The sequence below is a fragment of the Hyperolius riggenbachi genome, chromosome 5, assembly GCF_040937935.1.
Source record: "Hyperolius riggenbachi isolate aHypRig1 chromosome 5, aHypRig1.pri, whole genome shotgun sequence".
In the NCBI taxonomy this organism is placed as follows: Eukaryota; Metazoa; Chordata; class Amphibia; order Anura; family Hyperoliidae; genus Hyperolius; species Hyperolius riggenbachi.
In genome coordinates, this window is record NC_090650.1 from 116,439,831 (window position 1) to 116,459,177 (window position 19,347).

Genomic DNA, 19,347 nt, shown 5'->3' on the forward strand with positions numbered 1-19,347 from the left:
CTCTTGCTAATGTAATGCTATGGGTGTGATCCCACTTGAGATGCGAGTTTTTGAAAATTCCCCACAGCATTATGTTAACAAGAGCTATTCAAATCACAATCGCTTAGAAAAAAGTGCTGCTAGTGGGTCCCAGGCCTGAAGGGTTATACTGTATTTTTTATCCAATAAACTCCATGCAAACAAATATTTGTGCAACAAAGACACTCCTTCACTAGCATCTACCAGTGGTGAGATATTTGTAAAACAATGATCTGCCAATGTTGCGATTTCTGAAGATCCGGGTTAATCAGATACTACCCAATCGCTGCGGAAGGCGTCAGCACTTTATAATGACTAAATAATAATACAGTAGTGATAATCCCAACTCATGTTAGCTGGTCAGGTTTCCCACCTTGCAGCATCAACTGCCTGTGACTGTATAGTTTAATTATGTTTAGAAGTTGACATCTCTGGATCCAGGTAAACAGTGTTGAAGGCTGACAAATATAGCCACCTGCCCTGATAATGCCAACCACATGAAGCAGTTTCTTTTATGTAAATGGCAGTCCACTCTTCTCAAGCAAATTACAATTTCATTTACTTTATATACTCATGTATAAGCCTAGTTTTTTGGCCCAAAAGTGGGGGTGTTGGCTTATACATGAGTCACTACTAAAGTGCAACCCCCCTGAATGCTGTGCCGTGACTGCTCTGGTGAAAGTTGTGCATGTAGATGAGCGGGCTGTGGTCAGTCCTCAGCTATACTAGTTGCTTTGCCTCTGAGGGGAGAGATGATGGATACCCCTCAGAGGCAAGGATGGACAGTAAACCACAGCTAACTGCCACAAGTTGGTACATCTTATGCTTAACTTTCTGTCATTTATGTCAACTATTGAAACTCATTAGTAGGCAGAAGCTCTTGCAATTCCTACCCCAAGCTTATTTGTGAGGCAATAATTTTTTCCAGTTTTTTTTAAAGGAAAAAGTTGGGGGTCGGCTTATACTCGGGTCAGCTTATATGCAAATATATACAGAATGTGACTGGGTGTTATTAAAGTGCGTTCTTATATTAGCAGGTTGAACCGAAGTGACAACAGTTACAGAAGCTGGACAGTGCCTATCCCCATGAAAGAAGATGTCTGTGAAGATGATTACCTGGCTAAAAACACATTTCAAATAAAACACTCAAAAGGGGCTAGCATTAGGCACAGTTGAAATGGACGGTTATCAGGCGGTAAAGCGGTGGCTGTTGCGTTTGCCGTTTAAGCGCTGCCCATTTAAGAGGTGAGAAAACAAAAAAAAAATGCACTTGTAAGTTATCTTTACTAACCGAATGCTGTCACCGCCCCTCCAGTGTCTGTCCCTTCCCATGCAATGTGCCGTGCAAATGTGTTAACACAGTATGTCCAGGTCAAAGGGCGCTGACCAGGAAATGAGGAATGGGAGGCACAGCGGGCAAACAGTAGAAGACACTGGGCCATGGGGAGGTGTGGTAAGCCTATGCGCACCCCCCCCCCCCCCCCCCCCACACACACACACACACACACACACAGCATTATGTTTAAAATTTAAGTTAGGGCTAAGGAGTCCTTAAAAGCATTTATAGAACATGACAGAAGAGCCATGTCAGTCCATACCATGCACTGGTGAGAACCAACAAGTCCAAAACATGCTGTATGTAAGTTGGATTGGTGTAGCTCTGTAAAATGTATTAGCTACAGGCTTACCATACACCAGCAGTTCTGGATGTGCAGCCTTGCTTTCAAGGGCATAAAGATGATTTGCATAATTGGGAGAAATGCATCATGGGGAACCACAATTGCTCACAGACAGCTGAACTATAGCAAATACCTTATGTTTTATGAGGGAAAAATTACATTATAGAACACTCATTTTAGATAGTGCTTCACTAAGTACACTGAAAAATTCAAGTCACAACTGACTCTTAGGGAAATTCATGGTCTAATCCACGGGCAATGTACTGACAGCATATCACATAATGCTGCTGTGGCCATGAAGATTGGCGCTGAAAGCAGCGATTAGGCGAGTTAACCCTGTCATTACCACACGCAATTCTGCAGGTAGGGCCCAGACTGCGTAAAAAGCTTGCCCAGCACTGGTCTAATCCCTACTATTTTTGTTAGTGCACCACAGGTGGGCTTTAAAGAGTAACTGTCGGGCATAAAATCAAAAATCAATTATTTATTTTTATCTGGTAAACAAGTAATAAGGATGCTAACCAGGCAATCCAAAAGTTAAAATCACTTACTTTTCTTGTTGATAAATTATCATTCCCCAGTTTACCCGACTCTATTTGGTACACAGAAAATTTGGTACACAAAAGAGAAGTTGCAGGGCATGCTGGGTTGTCTTTTTTTGCTTCTCTACTTCCCCTCAGACTTAACTCATGCAGCCTGATTGGCTGAAGCCTCTTTCCCTCCTGTTTTCCCCACCCACACCTCTGTACCTCTCCGATTGGCCACAATTTTTCAGGCTGAAACAAAGACTTTCTATAGTGAAGGGCGGGCAAATCAGGCAGAGGAGACTAAGGGCGGATATTACATCACGACTGGCTTCAAAATAGCCACAGTAAATATGGAAACTGTCTAGAATAGGATTCTCTACTTTTCCTTTATAAAATTCACAGGAATCATAACTTGGACAGTGCAATACATATGTTATGTAAGTAGAGTTAGTATTTATCGACTTATATATTTGTTTTTTAGTAGTAGATAGAATGGCTGACAGCTCCTCTTTAAAGAGACTGCACCGTGATTTTTTTTTAACACAAATAAAAAATATTTATGTGTTTAAAATACTCTAATGTTTGGTTGCTTTTTTATCCAAGAAAATTTACTAACACAAATAAAAAGTATGTATTCAAGAGCTTGTCAGATGTTCTCATGGCAATTCTCCCTACCATGTACTGCCATGTGAAGGGGAAGAACAGCCAAACTAAGAGAGGGTCCTAGGCAGCCGCAGTGGTCTCGAGGAGGATGAATGAAAAGAAACAGAACTTCAACTCTTTATTTTTTTTTAACAGAAATTCACAGCCCATAGACTTTCATTGTGGCAGCACACTGGTACCAAGTGGTGCTGTGCAGAAAAGTAGTGAGCTGAGTGTTTGACTCATGCACTACTTCTCTACTGTAGCTTCAGCTGTCACAGTGAAAGTGGAGGACACCATCTACAGCCTGGTACATGCATCCAATTTTGACTGGCCAATTTTACCACTTCCACATAGTATGAAAGCTTACCTATACAATCTGTTCATAATATTCAACATCTGTATGCCTTGATACAACAAAGAAGTGGGAAAAATGGTCAGTGATCAGCCAATAAAAATTTGCATGTGTGTATGCACCTTTACAATATATTAATAAGCAGTTAGGGTGAGTGCCACTGCCATTCTAAGTACACTTTTAACGGACTGCAACTTTTATAAAATCTGGTAATCCGAAAAGTGTTGTAATGGGACCCCATTCCGTGCATAAAGCATATGGAGACATAAATGATGGAGGTTTCCCACACCTGCCCAGTGTGCAGTTAACTTTTGTCTGACAACATATCTTCCAAGGAGGCTATCAAAAATACTAGTACAGTTCCTGTATGGGCTAGATTAGGTTAGTACAAGTATAGGACAATTGCTTACAAAGATTTGGATGAAAATCTAGCACAAATATAAGGGCAAGCAAAAACAAACTGGTTTCCACCTACTTCAAGGTAGTCTGCTCATATATTGCAGAACTTCTGGAGAAGCACGTGACTTGTTTGAACAGCTGATAGATTTGCAAAGCTCTGATTTGCTGTAATCACATCCTGCTAGCACATGACCAGTACTAGCAAATCAAGACACAGAACATTTATATTGAGCTTTTCTCCTGGTGGACTCAAAGCGCCAGAGCTGCAGCCACTAGGGCACGCTCTACAGGCAGTAGCAGTGTTAGGGAGTCTTGCCCAAGGTCTCCTACTGAATAGGTGCTAGCCAGTACACTATCCAGCCACTGAGATCAAAGACTTACATATCTATCACCTGTCCAAACTGATCACATGCTTTTCTATGCGTTCTCCTAGACATGACAATCACTAGTGATCATCAGTATGGTTATACATCTGTAAGGCCCTGGTTAGTGATCACAGCAAATCAGAGCCTCACAAACTGATCACATGATTCCCCATGGGAAGGTACACTGTATGCATTGAAAATAAACATATACTAATACTGATAAAACACTAACAACCAGAGGCGTTTAATGGCTGTGGCCTTTATTGAAGATTAACCTTTATCTATACATAAGAAGTGCTTAAATAAAGCTCAGCAATGGTACAAGCCAGCTTAAAACAACACCATTAAAGGACTACTATCGTGAAAAATTGTAAAATTGAAAATACATGTAAACACAAAGAAGAAGCATGTTTCTCCCAAAGTAAAATGAGCTATAAATTACTTTTTTCCTCTTTTGCGGTGACTTTCAGCAGGTAGTAGAAATCTGACTGAACTGACAGGTTTCTGACTAGTTCATCTCTTCGTGGAGGATTCTCAGTATTTAATGTATTCTTTACAATAGCACTCCCTGGAAAGAATCTATACAAAGATGCCAGGAACCTGCCTACCTGTTTACACACTATTCTGGCAGTTAGACTAAAACTGCTGTTCACTAAGTGCTTTTGAAAATAAAGAAAACCCTGAGAACCCTCCATGAGGAGATGGGTCAGTCCAACACCTGTCCGTTCTGTCAGACTTCTACTACCTACCATAAGGGCCCGTTTCCACTAACAATCGCTAGCGTTCACGATGAACGCTAGCGATTGCTGAATCGCAATTACCGGCGATTCCCCGACGTTCGCGGCCGCGATTTTGCTATGCTATGCACTGCATAGCAAAATCGCGGCAAATATCGCTCCGCCGCGCGTTCGCGTTCCCGGCAAAAACGAATCGCGGTAGTGGAAATGACCTACCGCGATTCCTATGTTAAAAAGCAAACTGTAGCGATTGTAAAATCGCTAGCGGTTTGCGTTTTTGCAATTCAGCCAGCGCAAACGCGCTGGTGGAAAAGGGCCCTAAGTGACAGCAACACTGAAGGAATGTAAATAGCAGCACATTTTAATCACTGAGAGAAGTACCTTTTATTTATGTGTTTTCATGTGATAGTGGTCCTTTAAGTACAGTATAACTAACACATGTTAGATCACCAGTCCCCACTCCAAATCTGGCCACGACAAAACCTGAAAACTAAATAATATGGGGGGAGGAGGGAATTATTTTTGATCCGAGGTAACTGCTATCAACACTTCCCTCCCTGACGTTATATACTTAAAGTAAACCCGAAGTGGCAATAAAACCAGATACTAACCCAAGTACAGGGAAGTATCTGGTTCATCCTCCTGACCACCACCACCACTGCCCAGGACTGTATTGTTGATCACGGCTGCACTCCTCTTCATGCATAAGCGTGGCTCAGGCTTACTGTGCAAGCTGGTGCATGAAGAGGTGGGTGGCAATGCAATATATCTGACAAGCTCTACTCTGATTCCGGGGGTCTGAGTGTGGCAACACTGGGGGTCAGCAAGACGTGGGAAGCCTCTACAGGATGAGATGCTTCCCTTTTTTAGCTAGGTTTCTTTTTAAAAATGTTGTCGCTTCAGGTACACTTTAAACCTACGGTGCACGCCATTGTCCCTCACCAATCCTGACCACTCACAAGCTAACCCTAGGCAAAACCCAAACTGACAACTAACCTTCTGATGGCCAATGCTACCTATAAGGGGAATAGCAATAAGGGATACAGAGGTTGCGACTGCATCAGGGGCCCTTAGGCCAGAGGGGCCCCTCTCAACTGCAGAATTAGCTCTCTATTGGTCCTGTGCTCATAATAATCACTTCTATAGATACTTTGAATAGTGGTAATCATTAAACTGTCCCCCATCCCCTTCTTGCACCTCTAACACTGTGGTTGTCCTTGGCAGGTTTTGGTGCGCCGCATCAATTGTTATGTATAGAGGGCTTAGGGGACCCAATGTAAAACTTGCATCGGGGCCCACAGCTCCTTAGCTACGCCACTATCCAGTGCCCTCCGCATGCATGCAACTGCGCTCCTGTGAATTAGATCAGCAGGACAGGGGCACCACTTCTCCTGGACCCCACACCAGTTGTGGCTATAGCTATACCCCAATCTGCCACACAATATAAAGACTACCCTCATTGTTCTATCTAGACTGATAACCAGGCTGGCTATCCATACCCCTTTCCTACCACAAGATGGCGCCCTTCTCAGTGCCTCAAAGTGGGCATCCCCATAGTCCCCCAGTAGCAGGCAAGCCTGCGTCACTTACCACCCAGGTGAGTCCCCCGCTTCCTCCTCCGGCTCCTCCTCCGCCTCCTCCACTGGATTTGGACATTTCCCTCCTCCTTCCAGAGAACTGCAGTAAAGGCGCAGAAAGGAGAGAAAGGCCGGAAAGAGGCTGCTTTTGTGCGGCCGGGCTCCTCCCCCTCCGCTCAAGCTGCTGGGGAAGGGATAGATGGCTGCTGCTGTGTGTGAGCCGGGCTCCGCGGCCTAGCAGTGCAGGTCGCCCCACAGGCAGTGCTGAGAGGGATGCGAGCCGCGTCACAGCAGCCCCGTACAGAGCGGCCGGCGGGGAGGCGGCATGTGGAGGGGGCACGTGTGTACAGCGCTGCCTCGGTCTACGGAGCGGACCCCCTCGCTTCCCCCTCCTCTTCCTCCCGCAGACAATACACAGCGCCGCTTCCGCTCTCCGCAGTTACACACGGGGGCCCGGGAACGCTGCGCAGCCAATGGCACAAAGTCGGGCGCATGACGTCACGCCCGAGGGGGCGGAGCAAATGCGACATTGTGAGAAGGGGTGGGCGCACTGGTGTGACGTCACGGCAAGGTATGGGATACTAGGAGCGTACATAGGGAATATAGAAGGCTCAAGGCTGGGATTGTGCTGGAAGCGAGACTGCTTACCAAGTAGAATGGTGCTGGTTTCTCGTACAGTGAGTGCAGTAGTGAGGTGCGAGTGTGACCATTGCACATGCAGCATAGGCTTCAATGAAGGCAATAGCATGGGGCATCCCTGCAGGTTCTCCATGCACTCCTTGGCTTTTATGCTGTTTACTAGTGATCAATGAGAGCAACATTCATTGATAGTGGGGGACCTACCTCTTCCTCTAGATTGTAAGCCTTTGGGCAGGGTCCTCCTCCTTTTGTGTCCTTCCTGATCATGCACCTCCATTACTGTGCACCCATGCTATGCATTTGAGTGAACCTAACTTGCCTAATCTCCATTCTCTCATCCAGTGACAGACTAAGCATTACCTTGTACTCATACTGTGCTGTGTGATCTGGTTTTCTTGTATTCCTGTATTGTCATATTGCTGTTTGTCACCCCTAAATACAGGGCTGTGGAGTCGGAGTCGGGCAATTTTGGGTGCCTGGAGTCGGAGTCGGGAAAAAATGCACCGACTCCGACTCCTAATGAATTTGTAACTGTAATTAAAATAGAAAATATGATACATTTTTCTATTTCTCAGATAATAGTCATTAAAAATAATGTATATATACACTATATATACCGTAATAGCTGTGCTTAGTCCACAAAAATGAAATAAACCAATCAAAATTAGTTACTTGTGCTGCTTCAATAAAGCAGTCCCCGTATTTTTAAGGTCAGATATACATATCTGATTGTGACTGTATATATGATGTGTACACAGGAATCTCTTATATATACTAAATAACATCTATGCTGTAAGAATAAAGCCTGATGTGTAGCTGTGTCACTAATAGAGATGGTCAACGAGATGGAAATAATTCTGCATTGATGCTGATTTATGCAAATGTATGCACTCCCTTTGCTGATGAAATCAAATAATTTGATATGTTGTTAAAATTTGGTTTGGTGACTACAAATTAAAGGGTAACTGAGACGGATGAAAAGTAAAGTTTTATACATACCTGGGGCTTCCTCCAGCCCCCTTCAGTCTAATCAGTCCCTCGCTGTCCTCCACCACCCGGATCTTCTGCTATGAGTCCTGGTAATTCAGCCAGTCAGCGCTGTCCGGCCGCATGCCGCTTCCACAGCCAGGAACATTCTGCACCTGCGCAATAGTGCTGCACAGGTGTAGTATGCTCCTGGCGGCGGAGTGTGTGCATGCGCACTATGCCCGACTGGTTCAAGTACCTGGACTCATAGCAGAAGATCCAGGTGGTGGAGGAGGACAACGAGGGACTGATTATCCTGAAGGCGGCTGGAGGTAGCACCAGGTATGTATAAAACTTTAATTTAATCTGTCTTAGGTTTACTTTGTTACACAGTAGTACTATACTCTACATATGGTTTATGGTTAAATCGCTGTATCTGTACTGTTTACTGTATTGTTTTTGTAACTGTATTGTATGTCTTATTCCACACCTAGCCCTGTACATGCCAAAACCAATTCCGGGTACGACCTAGTCGTGCTTGGCGAAATAAATGATTCTGATATGCACTCCCCACAGAGCTGCAGGGAATCCACTGAGAATGCTGTGCACATTGAACACAGAGGTGTTGTCTGTTTACAATCTCCTCATTCCCTGCAGAGTACCTGCACATCATTCTTACATGTACCTACACTTACATTGCCTAGGGCCTGATAGATGTTCTTTGTTCCGGTTTGTACCTTTTACAAGTACTCTTACCGAGGACTAGTTTTAGTCTAAAGGGAATAAATATAGTAGTCTACATATCCTTCTCACTTCAGTTGTCTTGTAAAATTCCTAAGCGTTGGCAATTAAGAGACGAATGTCATGTTACATACTTTTAATCAACAAAATTGTAATATGCAAATTAGAGGAGTCGGAGTCGAGGAGTCGGAGGAATCCTAAACTGAGGAGTCGGAGTTGGTGGATTTTTGGACCGACTCCACAGCCCTGCCTAAATATTGTCTGTAACCTAAATTAATGTCCAGCGCTGCGTAATATGTTGGCCCTTTATAAATACAATAAATAATAATATGTGCATTTGTACACCCATCAGCTTATGTTGAGCTTTGTGTAATAGTGTGAAGCCCGATTCACAGTAGTGCATTGCAATGTAACAGCCACATCGCATATTAGGCTAGTCACCTGTGCCACATTCGCAGTGCAGCCAATGCATAACAGTATAGCGCCGTGCAACATCCCAACGCATTGTATTGTTGAAGCATACTTTTCATTGTATGCTTCACCGTATACGACGTAATGCATGGATAACTTTCTCGTTCTGTTGCTGCTTTTACAGGGAATGCAACGCCCACTGTTAACCTAGCCATGGGTGGTGCAAACCTCAATGGGGCCCTGGGGCAAAAGGAACCTAGAGGGCAACCTGAACCCTAAAGACCACGCAGAAAATGTTTACCTCTAGGCCTATTTAACTTTACTGTGCTTGCTGGGGCTCCTGCACTATTTGTTCATAGTACAGTGCTCAAAATCTTTTGCCCCTTATACTACATGGAAGTGGTTAAAATTGGCAAAGACAAGGTTTAGTTTTCTGTGTGTTCCTTGAGCTGAACTGAAGAGAGTATTTTTATTTTTTCTTACGTGGCAATAGGAGAGTTTCACTTTAAACTCATGTTGAAGCACCAAATTCATACATGTACATTTGTACCAGAGTAAAAGGGTAACTGGAGTTAGCTATTCAAATGAAAGCTATGAGTGAGTCCCCCAAACAAAAACTCTACCCACATAGCTCTTGCTCTTAATGTTTTATTCAGTAAGCTGTATATTCTTATGCTGTGAGTGTTAATTTTTGTTTTTAATTAAACAGTTAAATTATTTAACACTTGTGCTTTATTTTTGGGGGCTATTAAATTGACAGATGTTATGTGATATAAATATAAGCATTTCTGTATTTATCTCTGCTATCTACCTGTCAATATACACCTTTTATTGTGGAGAGAGAGAAGTAGAAGCTAATAAAACCACTTAGGAGAATAAGAAAGTTTATGAAAAATATTTTCGTAACTTCACTCCTGCACAATAAAGTGAACATGAACCAAGTAAAATTATTTAAAATATTATTCATGATTTACCTGCAAATAAATATTACATACTTACCTCACCATCAGATCCTCCCAGAAGCTCAGCATTTTCTTCCTACAAAGATTCCTTCCAGTTCCGATAAGATCATACTTGTCTCTCAGGAAGCTGAAAAACTTCGGGCCATTTTTCAGTATATCAGTTACTGTAAGTTTTAACTCAAAGGACACTGATGTGCAAGGTAATGTCCATGTTAGCGATATTACTGGTTGAGACAAGACAAATAACATTTATATCGCACTTTTCTCTTGGCGGACTCAAAGCGCCAGAGCTGCAGCCGCTAGGGCGCGCTCTATAGGCAGTAGCAGTGTTAGGGAGACTTGCCCAAGGTCTCTTACTGCCGAGATTCGAACCCAGGTCTCCTCTGTCAGAGGCAGAGCCCTTAACCATTACACCAGGTCTCCTCTGTCAGAGGCAGAGCCCTTAGCCATTACACATTCCAGCCACCACAAAGGATTGCTGACCCGAAAGCTGTAATGGGGTCATCACCATTTTTAAAATGGAGGACAGAGAATTCCAGTAATCACAGCGGACAAACAGAACATGAGAGAGGAGAAATAATTAAAAGGTTAAAATCACATGAGGTGGCTTAGCTCAAAGCCTTTGGTACAAAATCTGTTTAAATAGCTCAAGGCAACGCGTTTCATGAGCCCAAATGTCTCACTTCATCAGGCCGACAATCTGTGCTGGCTGGATAGCATATATCAGCATTGGGCACCTCTAGAGATGGACGACTAAACTGCATGATTGTTGAGCAGTTCAGTGTCCTATCTCCCGCCCACCAGTGCAATTTAAATAAAGTCGAATGGCAGCGGTTTTAACACCACGCGTGTGAAGTGCTGACACGCAGTGTTGTTACCTGGTGGCAAAGAACTATGACATATCGCGCGTGAGCACGGCTGCGCTCAGATGTGACTATATGGGGGGGGGGGGAGGAACACCTGTCTAGCACCAGTACAGAGTGCTAACAAGCGCCCAGCTGGTGCAGGAGAGTGGCTGACAGGCAGTGAATTCACCACCAGTCAGCTGCTCATCTAAGAGGCCTGACCTCTTCTCTCTGCCCTTTGTTTCTCTCTCCTACTGAAAGGACCACTACAGCAAGAAGAGTAAGCAGTTACAATCTGACAGAACCAATAGGTTTTGGACTAATCCATCTCCTCATGGATTCTCAGAGTTTTCTTTGTTTTCGATAGACTTAGCAACTGCCATTCAGAAAATGCTAACTGCCAAAATAGCAAGTTGCCTGCCTCCCTACTCGCTTGCACACTATTTTGGCAGTTGGATTTAGCAACTGCCGTTCATGGAAAATAAAGAAAAGCCTGAGGCCACACTTGCTAAAAATCGTGGGTGTTTTCCGCAATGTGAAAACGCACATAATGCTTCCCAAGAAATAAAAATGATGCCCTGTGGAAAGAAACATGGCCAGTTTTCTAGAGACCCAAGAAAGGGCCTACAATCTTCCCTGAAGAAAATACCCTTGTTCTCATCATATGACTTCTGTGTACCTTGAAGGAATCATCAGGCAAAAAACTCTCTCCCCGCTCTACTTACCCGGGGCTTCCTCCAGTCCCTTGCAGCCAATATGTTCCACGCAGCATCTGTCGCAGCCGCCAACCCGGGGTCCCCGCCAGTGCAGAGGCCGAACTCATCTAGTGCACCTGCGCAAACGCCACTGTCAATCAAGCCCATGTTTTCCACGGTGTACTGCGCAGTGCACCGAGGATAATGTGGGCTTGATTGACAGCGGCACAGGCACAATAAGGACGGCCTTGAGGTCAGCCTCTGCATCGGCGATGTGCAGCAAGCCTGGCTCACCTTTCCTTTATCCAGTGACGATCCTGTAGCGGCAGCCTCTGTATTCAGCATTACAGCCACCTCCATATTGCCCCCTTCACGAGTCCCGGCTTGATGACGTCATCAAGCCGGGACTCGTGTACGGGGCAGTACGGAGGTGGCTGTGAAGCTAAACACAGAGGCTGTCGCAAAAAGTTAAGCTAAGCCAGGCTTGCTGCACATGCTTTTTTTTTCTAACAGATCTCTGCACAGAAGGGGAGGAGCTTCAAAGGTACAAATCTGGGGGGGGGGGGTCCTTGTCATGGGGGCACATCTGGCTAACCATACACCAGTGGGGCAAAAAAAAATTAGGTCATCTCGCAATTTATAGTGGAGAGCGCTAACACCAGGGACACATCTGGCTAGCTATGCTTTGGGGGAGGGGGGCTAATAACAGGGTCACATTTGGCTATATACTGTGGGGCTAATTCCTGGGGCACATCTGGCTATCTATACTGGGAGAGCCTAATACCAGGAGACATCTGGCTATACTAGTGGGGATGATATTGGGGGACACATCTGGCTATATTGGGGGGTGTTTGATACTGGGAACACATCTGGCTATCGGAGGGGGAGGGACGGATGTATATTAAGAGCAAGACATCACACAGAAAGCTGACACGTATCAGATAGTACTAAGCCCTTAGGGCTGGTTCGCACTGCAAGAGCTTTTTAAGTGCAAGTGATTTTGATTTAGCTCTTGCTAATGCAATGCTATGGGTGTTTTTTTTTTTTATAAAATCACATTGCTTAAACACAAACATAGCATTACATCAGCAAGAGCTTTTAAAATCACATGCAACAAACAGTGTCTTCATCTTATATGTAATGTCTTCATATCTTCAATAAACTTACTGAGTGCTTTAAAGAGAACCCGAGGTGGGTTTGAAGAATATTATCTGGATCTGCCTATACAGCCCAGCCTCTGTTGCTATCCCAAACCCCCCTAAGGTCCCCCTGCACTCTGCAATCCGTCATAAATCACAGCCACGCTGCTGACAAACAGCTTGTCAGAGCTGGCTGTGTTTATCTCTATAGTGTCAGTCTGCTGCTCTCCCCGCCTCCTGCAGAACTCCAGTCCCCGCCTGCATCCCTTCCCTCCCTGCTGATTGGAGGGAAGGGACGGGGGCAGGGACCGGAGCTATGCAGGAGGCGGGGGAGCAGCTGAGACTGACACTACAGATGTAAACACAGCCTCAGCACGGCTGTGATTTATGAGGGATTGCAGAGTGCAGGGGGACCTTAGTGGGGTTTGGGATAGCAACAGAGGCTGGGCTGTATAGGCAGATCCAGCCTCTGTATGCAGATCACGTTCTTTAAACACACCTCGGGTTCTCTTTATCCTTACCTGGTCGAGCAGTCCATTCAGTGAACTTGTTGCAGTGTTGCAGGTCTCGTTCTCTGTACAGTTACATTACGAGGCTTGGTGACGTCACCAAGCCTCGTAATGTAACTGTAAAGAGACCGGGACTTTGGAGATGGAGGAGTAAGTGCTGCTGCCATCGCTGGAGAAAGCCCTCGGGTGAGAAAATCTATTTACTCAATGGGCTTAGAGAGGGGGGGCGGGGGAGATCGGGAGGGAGGGGGAGGAGGGGGATAGGCCGCCCGCAACAGCCACAATAGAAGGGGGATCCCCCCACCCGCACAGAGGGGGATCCCCCGCCCGCAACAGCCACAATAGAAGGGGGTTCCCCCCGCCTGCACAGAGGGGGATCCCCCGCCAGCACAGCCTCCACATACAAGGGGGATCCCCCGCACATTCTCTGCCCCGCTGGCTGCCCAGGGATTCCCTAGGGTGGCTGGATGCTTGTTCTGCACGCTGTGGGTAGCACAGATCGCTACCCACAGCGTGCAGTCAGGCATCCAGCTATTATGGGGAATCACTCTGATAAGAAAAAAATGCAGCCGGCGGGGCAGAGAAACAGGAAATCTTCCAGTCGGCATGGACAAGCTTAGCTCGTCATTAACGTTTTTTGCAAGTTTTTGCTGGACGAACTCAGCTCGTCCATACCGCCAGGGAGGTTATTCAATGCACATTGCCTGGCTGTGCTGCTGATCATTGCCTCTAGCCATAGACCCTGAACAAGCATGCAGATCAGATCTGACAAAAGTTTAGCTGAATGCTTGTTTCAGGTATGTGATTCAGACACTACTGACAAGAAAGATGAGCTGGACTGCCAGGCATCTGGTATTTTTTAAAGTGGACCTGAACTCAAAGTCCTCTCTGCTCTAAAATATACACAACCGCATAATAACCTTTAAACAAAAAACATGTCTTTGTTGCACCTGATACAAATCCTAAAAAAAAAAAATCTGTAAATCTGCAGTTTCTACTTCCTGATTCATGGAAGCAGACATATTGTTAACATTCTGTGCTTTCAAATGGCCTTCTCTGCCATAGGCAGTAATGTGACACAGGTTACAATTTGTGATTAGACACAAAGGGGGAATTAGGTTAAACTCTCTAAATACATACAAGGTGCATTCTCTATGTATTTCTTCAGTCCTGTACAAGAGTTCAGGTCCATTTTAAAATGAAATAAATATGGCAGCCTTCATACAGTATGATAGATCTCTTTTCATAACTGCAGGAAAACTTAGAATTGATTGAATGATTGAAAACCCGAGAGAAAATTTCTATACACAGTTGGGAGTTTTTAAAACTGGCATCCTAAAATATTAAAGGATCCAAAAACTACAAAAAAATTGAACTATATGGCTATTTGCTGAACACTTTTGGTGCCAATCAATTTTTGAGTTTGACACCAACACAGAATAAATGCATGCAATGTAGAAATAAGGACAGTTTATTAAAACATTCAAGACACATTTGTGTGCATATTCAATTTATTGTGAGTCAGTACCCCAAAATTCCAACAGTAAATAACCCAGATCACAACTCTCATTATGGCTTTAAAACAAAGTTGAAGAACAATTTCAGTGCTTGCTGGCAAATGGAATTATTTTTCTGGCTTTTTACATTTCTCAGAGCTTCCAACTGTGACATGTCCCATTTCCACACAACTGCTGCAGCTAGTGCAAAGCCAAGGATAGTGTAACACTCACTTGCCAGATTCTATTTAAAGTAATCTTATGTATATTCAAAAGTTAACTGAGTGTAAGGTTGTGCGCTAAGCAGTTTTACCACCCTCTTTGCATTTCTCAATGTAAGAAAATAAATAAAAATGAAGCTGCTGGGGGCCCTTTTGGGAGCTGTTACATTAGGACTTCTAGGTATAGCTATAGCTACTTCCATGACCAACCACTGCATTATCCAGCTTATGCGACAGCCATTTCTGCCTACCTTCCTTGCTCCAATGCTGAGAACGAAGTACAGGGAGGTGGTAATCAAGGCACATAGCTATGGCTATAGTAGTTAGACATCCATAGCAGGAAGTTTTGAAGCAGCAGAATTCAGCAGGGTAATTTTGATGGAAACAGGAAACACTTTGTGGTTGACAAGGCTGCTTCGTATGTTGGCCTTACCTTTTGTTAACCTCCCTGGCGTTCAATTTTCCCAGGATTTCTGTGCAAACAGTGATAAAATGTATTTTTAAAACTTTTTTTTTTCTGTAACTTGCCAAAATGTGTCAAGCAAGGGTCTAGTATACAGTGCAGGAGAGTATTGATGTGTATGCACTTTTATACTGTTCACAGCATGTTTTTTTGGACAGACATTTCTGTCCATACCGCTAGGGAGGTTAACTTAAGAGTAGTGCTGGGGTTCAAATTCGGTAGAATGAATTCGGAAACCCAAATTCTCCCACACACCACACTTCAGCACCTGAAGAAATGGACAGGGTCACAGAGAGTTTGCATACTTGCAGTTCCTGCCGCACTTCACATGACCCCAATGCTTCCTCCTTCCAAGACAGAACAAGGAAGCATTAGAGTCCCCTAAACCTCAAGTAAGAGAACTTCACTTCTTTGGGTGCTGAAGTGTGTTGTGCATGAGAATTTGGGGTTCCAAATTCCAGTTCCCGTATTCAAACACCAACACTACTTGGGAGTCCAGCTGTGTGAGAATTACACCACTGTTATCTACTAGTTGGAGAGGATGAAGACACCACCTGCTCCAGAAAGATCTCCTTTTAGGAAGCTGGTGGGAGAATCAATGGACATCTGACCCCTGAAACTAACTATGTAGTTCACTTTCACTAGCAATAAGGTGCTAATATGACAAGTAAAATGCACTGCAGATCTTAGAAATGACTACAAAAGCCCCTCCAATGTGCAAATATGAATTGTAGGTTCTGAAGATAACTGGGCCAACTCCCACTGATTGGCTCATAATCATGAGTGAAATCACAGACCTGTATTAAACTGCAGAATACTGCAGACAGCTCATGCTGACCCAGAACCATTTGGAAAGTTATAAGGAGCTAAAAGAGAAAGAAGGCAAAATGATCTGCAGTAAACTGCATGTGTGAGAAGCCCAACTCATCTTCAGCAGTCAGGATTTCTGTTTTTTACAGTGCTGGTGAAAAACATTTAAAATGCCAACAATGCATTACACCTGTCACTTTGGCACACTAGTACTGGTGACAGGTTTACAATAGCAGCAGTGTGGTTTGTTTCTCTTAAAAAAATCCTTTGACAACATAATTTTATACATTAAACTGCGACTTCAATTAAAAATAAGAAAGGCAATGTGTTCTTATCCAGTGGGTGCAGAAAGAATGAAAATTCCAGTATTCCCCTCCAACTACTGGTACATGGAGTTTGGCAAGTTCAAAGATTACAACACTAACCAAACTGAAATAAAGGTAATTCTATATCACTGATTTCTTCTCTCTCCACAATACATTCACTAGAAGATCTGCAGGGAAAAGATTCACTTCAACAAATGATGTCCAGGGGAAAAACTGTAATCTAGGCAATTTGTTTTTGCTCAGAAATAAAACATCTATACCAATAGCGTATTTTTACTGTATTTAAAAGAATAAAATCAATATAAGAACTTTATTTTAATAGTGTATTTTTGTACTTTAGTGTTTGTTTGCAACAGCGCACAATCATATGCCATGCGTTTGCAATCACTAAAGGTTCCAATTGTGTTTTGGTCTCAGCCAAGCAGCAACCTACAGATATCAAAACAAGCAGGAACAAACACCAGATGCAGTAGATAAGAATAGGTTGCATTTGGGAAAAAACAACACAAGCCAAATGCAATTCTGAATGCCTTTTAAATGCAGGTTAACACACTCCATAGGATCTCATTCAGAATTCACACTAGTGATGAGCACGACTTCCGCATAATAGTAATTTCGCATTGTAATATACAGTTACGATGCAAAATTGTACTGCAAAATTTGGGGCAAAATCATAATTTCGTTTGTAATCATAATCAGGAACCGTAATTTTTGTACCAACTTTATTGGTTAATAGCAAAGACCACATACATGATATCATCATCGCTAAGTATGTTAAGGGAAATGGGAACAAGTAAAAAAGAAATAATAATTAAAAAGACCTTGTAGTTTTTCAGAAAACTGATTTTAAAATTTAAAGGAAAAATATTTTTTTAAACTCAGCAAAATGTAATTTTATGGAGTTTAACCACTTTATCCACCACTGCAGTATATCTACATCCTCTGTGACTTCATCTAAGCCACGAGTCAGTAGATATACGTCTTGTAGCACAAGCAGTGCTGTGCAGGATTAGGCTTGCTCCTGTGCACATTTCTGGCACTATCTGATGCAGCACTAATTGGTAAATGAGAATATAAATTCCCTGAGCTCATGAGATTGATTTTTACCATTAAAAATACTTTTATTTTCTCAGTTCATAATGAAAAATACACTCTGCAGCATTATTTCAGAATCAAATATCTTCACCATAAATTGTGACAGGAACATAATCTAAGTTTTGTGATAAGCGGTAAGAATAGCCAAACAGAATGTGTGTTTTTATCTAAATTAGCACTTTTTATTTTTAAACTGGAATTGGTAAAACTGAGAAATAATATTTTTTTTCTATTTTTTTCCCTTGTTTTCCCATTAAAATTCATAGAAAACAAAATTGTTCGAGGGAAAAAAATGGCATACAATGAAAGCCTAGTTTGTCTTGAAAAAACTATATATATTTCATTTCTGTGTCATAAGTAGGGATAAAGTTATTTCTGATTAAAAAAGGACATAGCTAAACTGTCAAAGCTGCTCTGGTCCATAAGTGGGAAACAAGGTCTGGATGTGAAGTGGTTAAAGGAAAAAAAAACATTTTTCCTTTTAATTTTAAAATCGATTTGCTCAAAAACTGCAAGGTCGCATTGAATTTGACTTGTTCCCACTATTCCCTTTAACACATATAGCAATTTTAGTGATGAATAACATGTATGGGGGCTTTGCTATCAACTGCTAAAGTCGGCGTATAATTATGCAAAATTACTAATGGATTACACAAAAATTAACTGCATTTCCAAACCGTAATTACGTGTGGCCAGAGTTGTGAAATTTTACGCAAAATTTCACAATGGTAATTAGCATATTCTGATCATCACTAGTGCACACCCTGCATGTAGAATGTGTTCCGTGGGCTTCTATTTCTTCCACAGTTACAGGACATTCACTCATGTGCTACTTGCATTTTCTAAACTGCACTACAAAAATGACATCGGGTACAGAAATGCACCACAAACACCTCCAAACGTTATGCAGAGGTCCTATAAGGTCTGCAGTCAGGTGCCACTGAGAAGATACATAAAATATATACTTTAGAAAGTTCCATACACTTTTTGGAGAAAGTTTTAAAATAACAGTAAAAAGATAATTTGTATATACTGTACCTATACAATTTCAATTAAAACACCTTGCATACTTCAAATTTCCGAACTCTTTTCTGCTCTTGTAAACTGACCCTTAGTAATAAAAACAAAACAAAAAAAATCCTAGGCATCTTTAAAAGTTACAACAATTTCTAGTGAGCTTTCCTTCGCCGTTAGGCTCTCCCTAAACAGTTGCGCATGTTGCCATTCAGAAGCGTCTTCCTTGTCACATAGTTCAGCTTCCAAAACCAATTCTGAAGCATCGAGGAGCTCGGTGTAAGAACAGAGGCTCTTATCTGCAGGACAAAAATGAAACAGACGTATATGAGTAAGAAGATTAAAACTAGGCATATAACGTTCATCCAAATGGCCTTACAGTCGTATGTTTGTCAATTTTCCCAAATAAAATACATTTTAACTTGCTTCATTTTGAACTGTGCAGTTTTCAGACAGAATACAAATATGACTTAATTCTATATTCTTGATCACTGAACTTTGTGCAATAAAGCTTGGCCCACAGGACATACCAAGTCTGCTCCTAAACCTGTCATCAAAATAGCAAGAGCTAATAATGCAAATTGCAATTTATAGTTTCTGCTTTCATACAGTTTGTGGATGTTTATGTCCCGTAGTTCACAGTTATGCAGATTAGACTGTTGCATGTCTCTGCAATTGAATTATGTTTCATAATGTTGTGTGTGAGAGAATGAGTA

General features: G+C 42.8%; 2 protein-coding genes across 2 annotated transcripts in view; both read right to left on the reverse strand.

The window, feature by feature from the left end:
• TOP2B (DNA topoisomerase II beta) overlaps positions 1 to 6,776 on the reverse strand; it is a 105,787-nt gene extending 99,011 nt beyond the window's left edge. Inside the window, exon 1 of the mRNA XM_068236177.1 lies at positions 6,313 to 6,776. Within this exon, the coding sequence (XP_068092278.1) occupies positions 6,313 to 6,378 (66 nt within the window). The 5' untranslated portion in view covers positions 6,379 to 6,776. The remainder of the gene's footprint in view (positions 1 to 6,312) is intronic.
• An 8,794-nt stretch (positions 6,777 to 15,570) lies between these two features.
• NGLY1 (N-glycanase 1) overlaps positions 15,571 to 19,347 on the reverse strand; it is a 68,757-nt gene continuing 64,980 nt past the window's right edge. Inside the window, exon 12 of the mRNA XM_068236178.1 lies at positions 15,571 to 18,930. Within this exon, the coding sequence (XP_068092279.1) occupies positions 18,758 to 18,930 (173 nt within the window). The 3' untranslated portion in view covers positions 15,571 to 18,757. The remainder of the gene's footprint in view (positions 18,931 to 19,347) is intronic.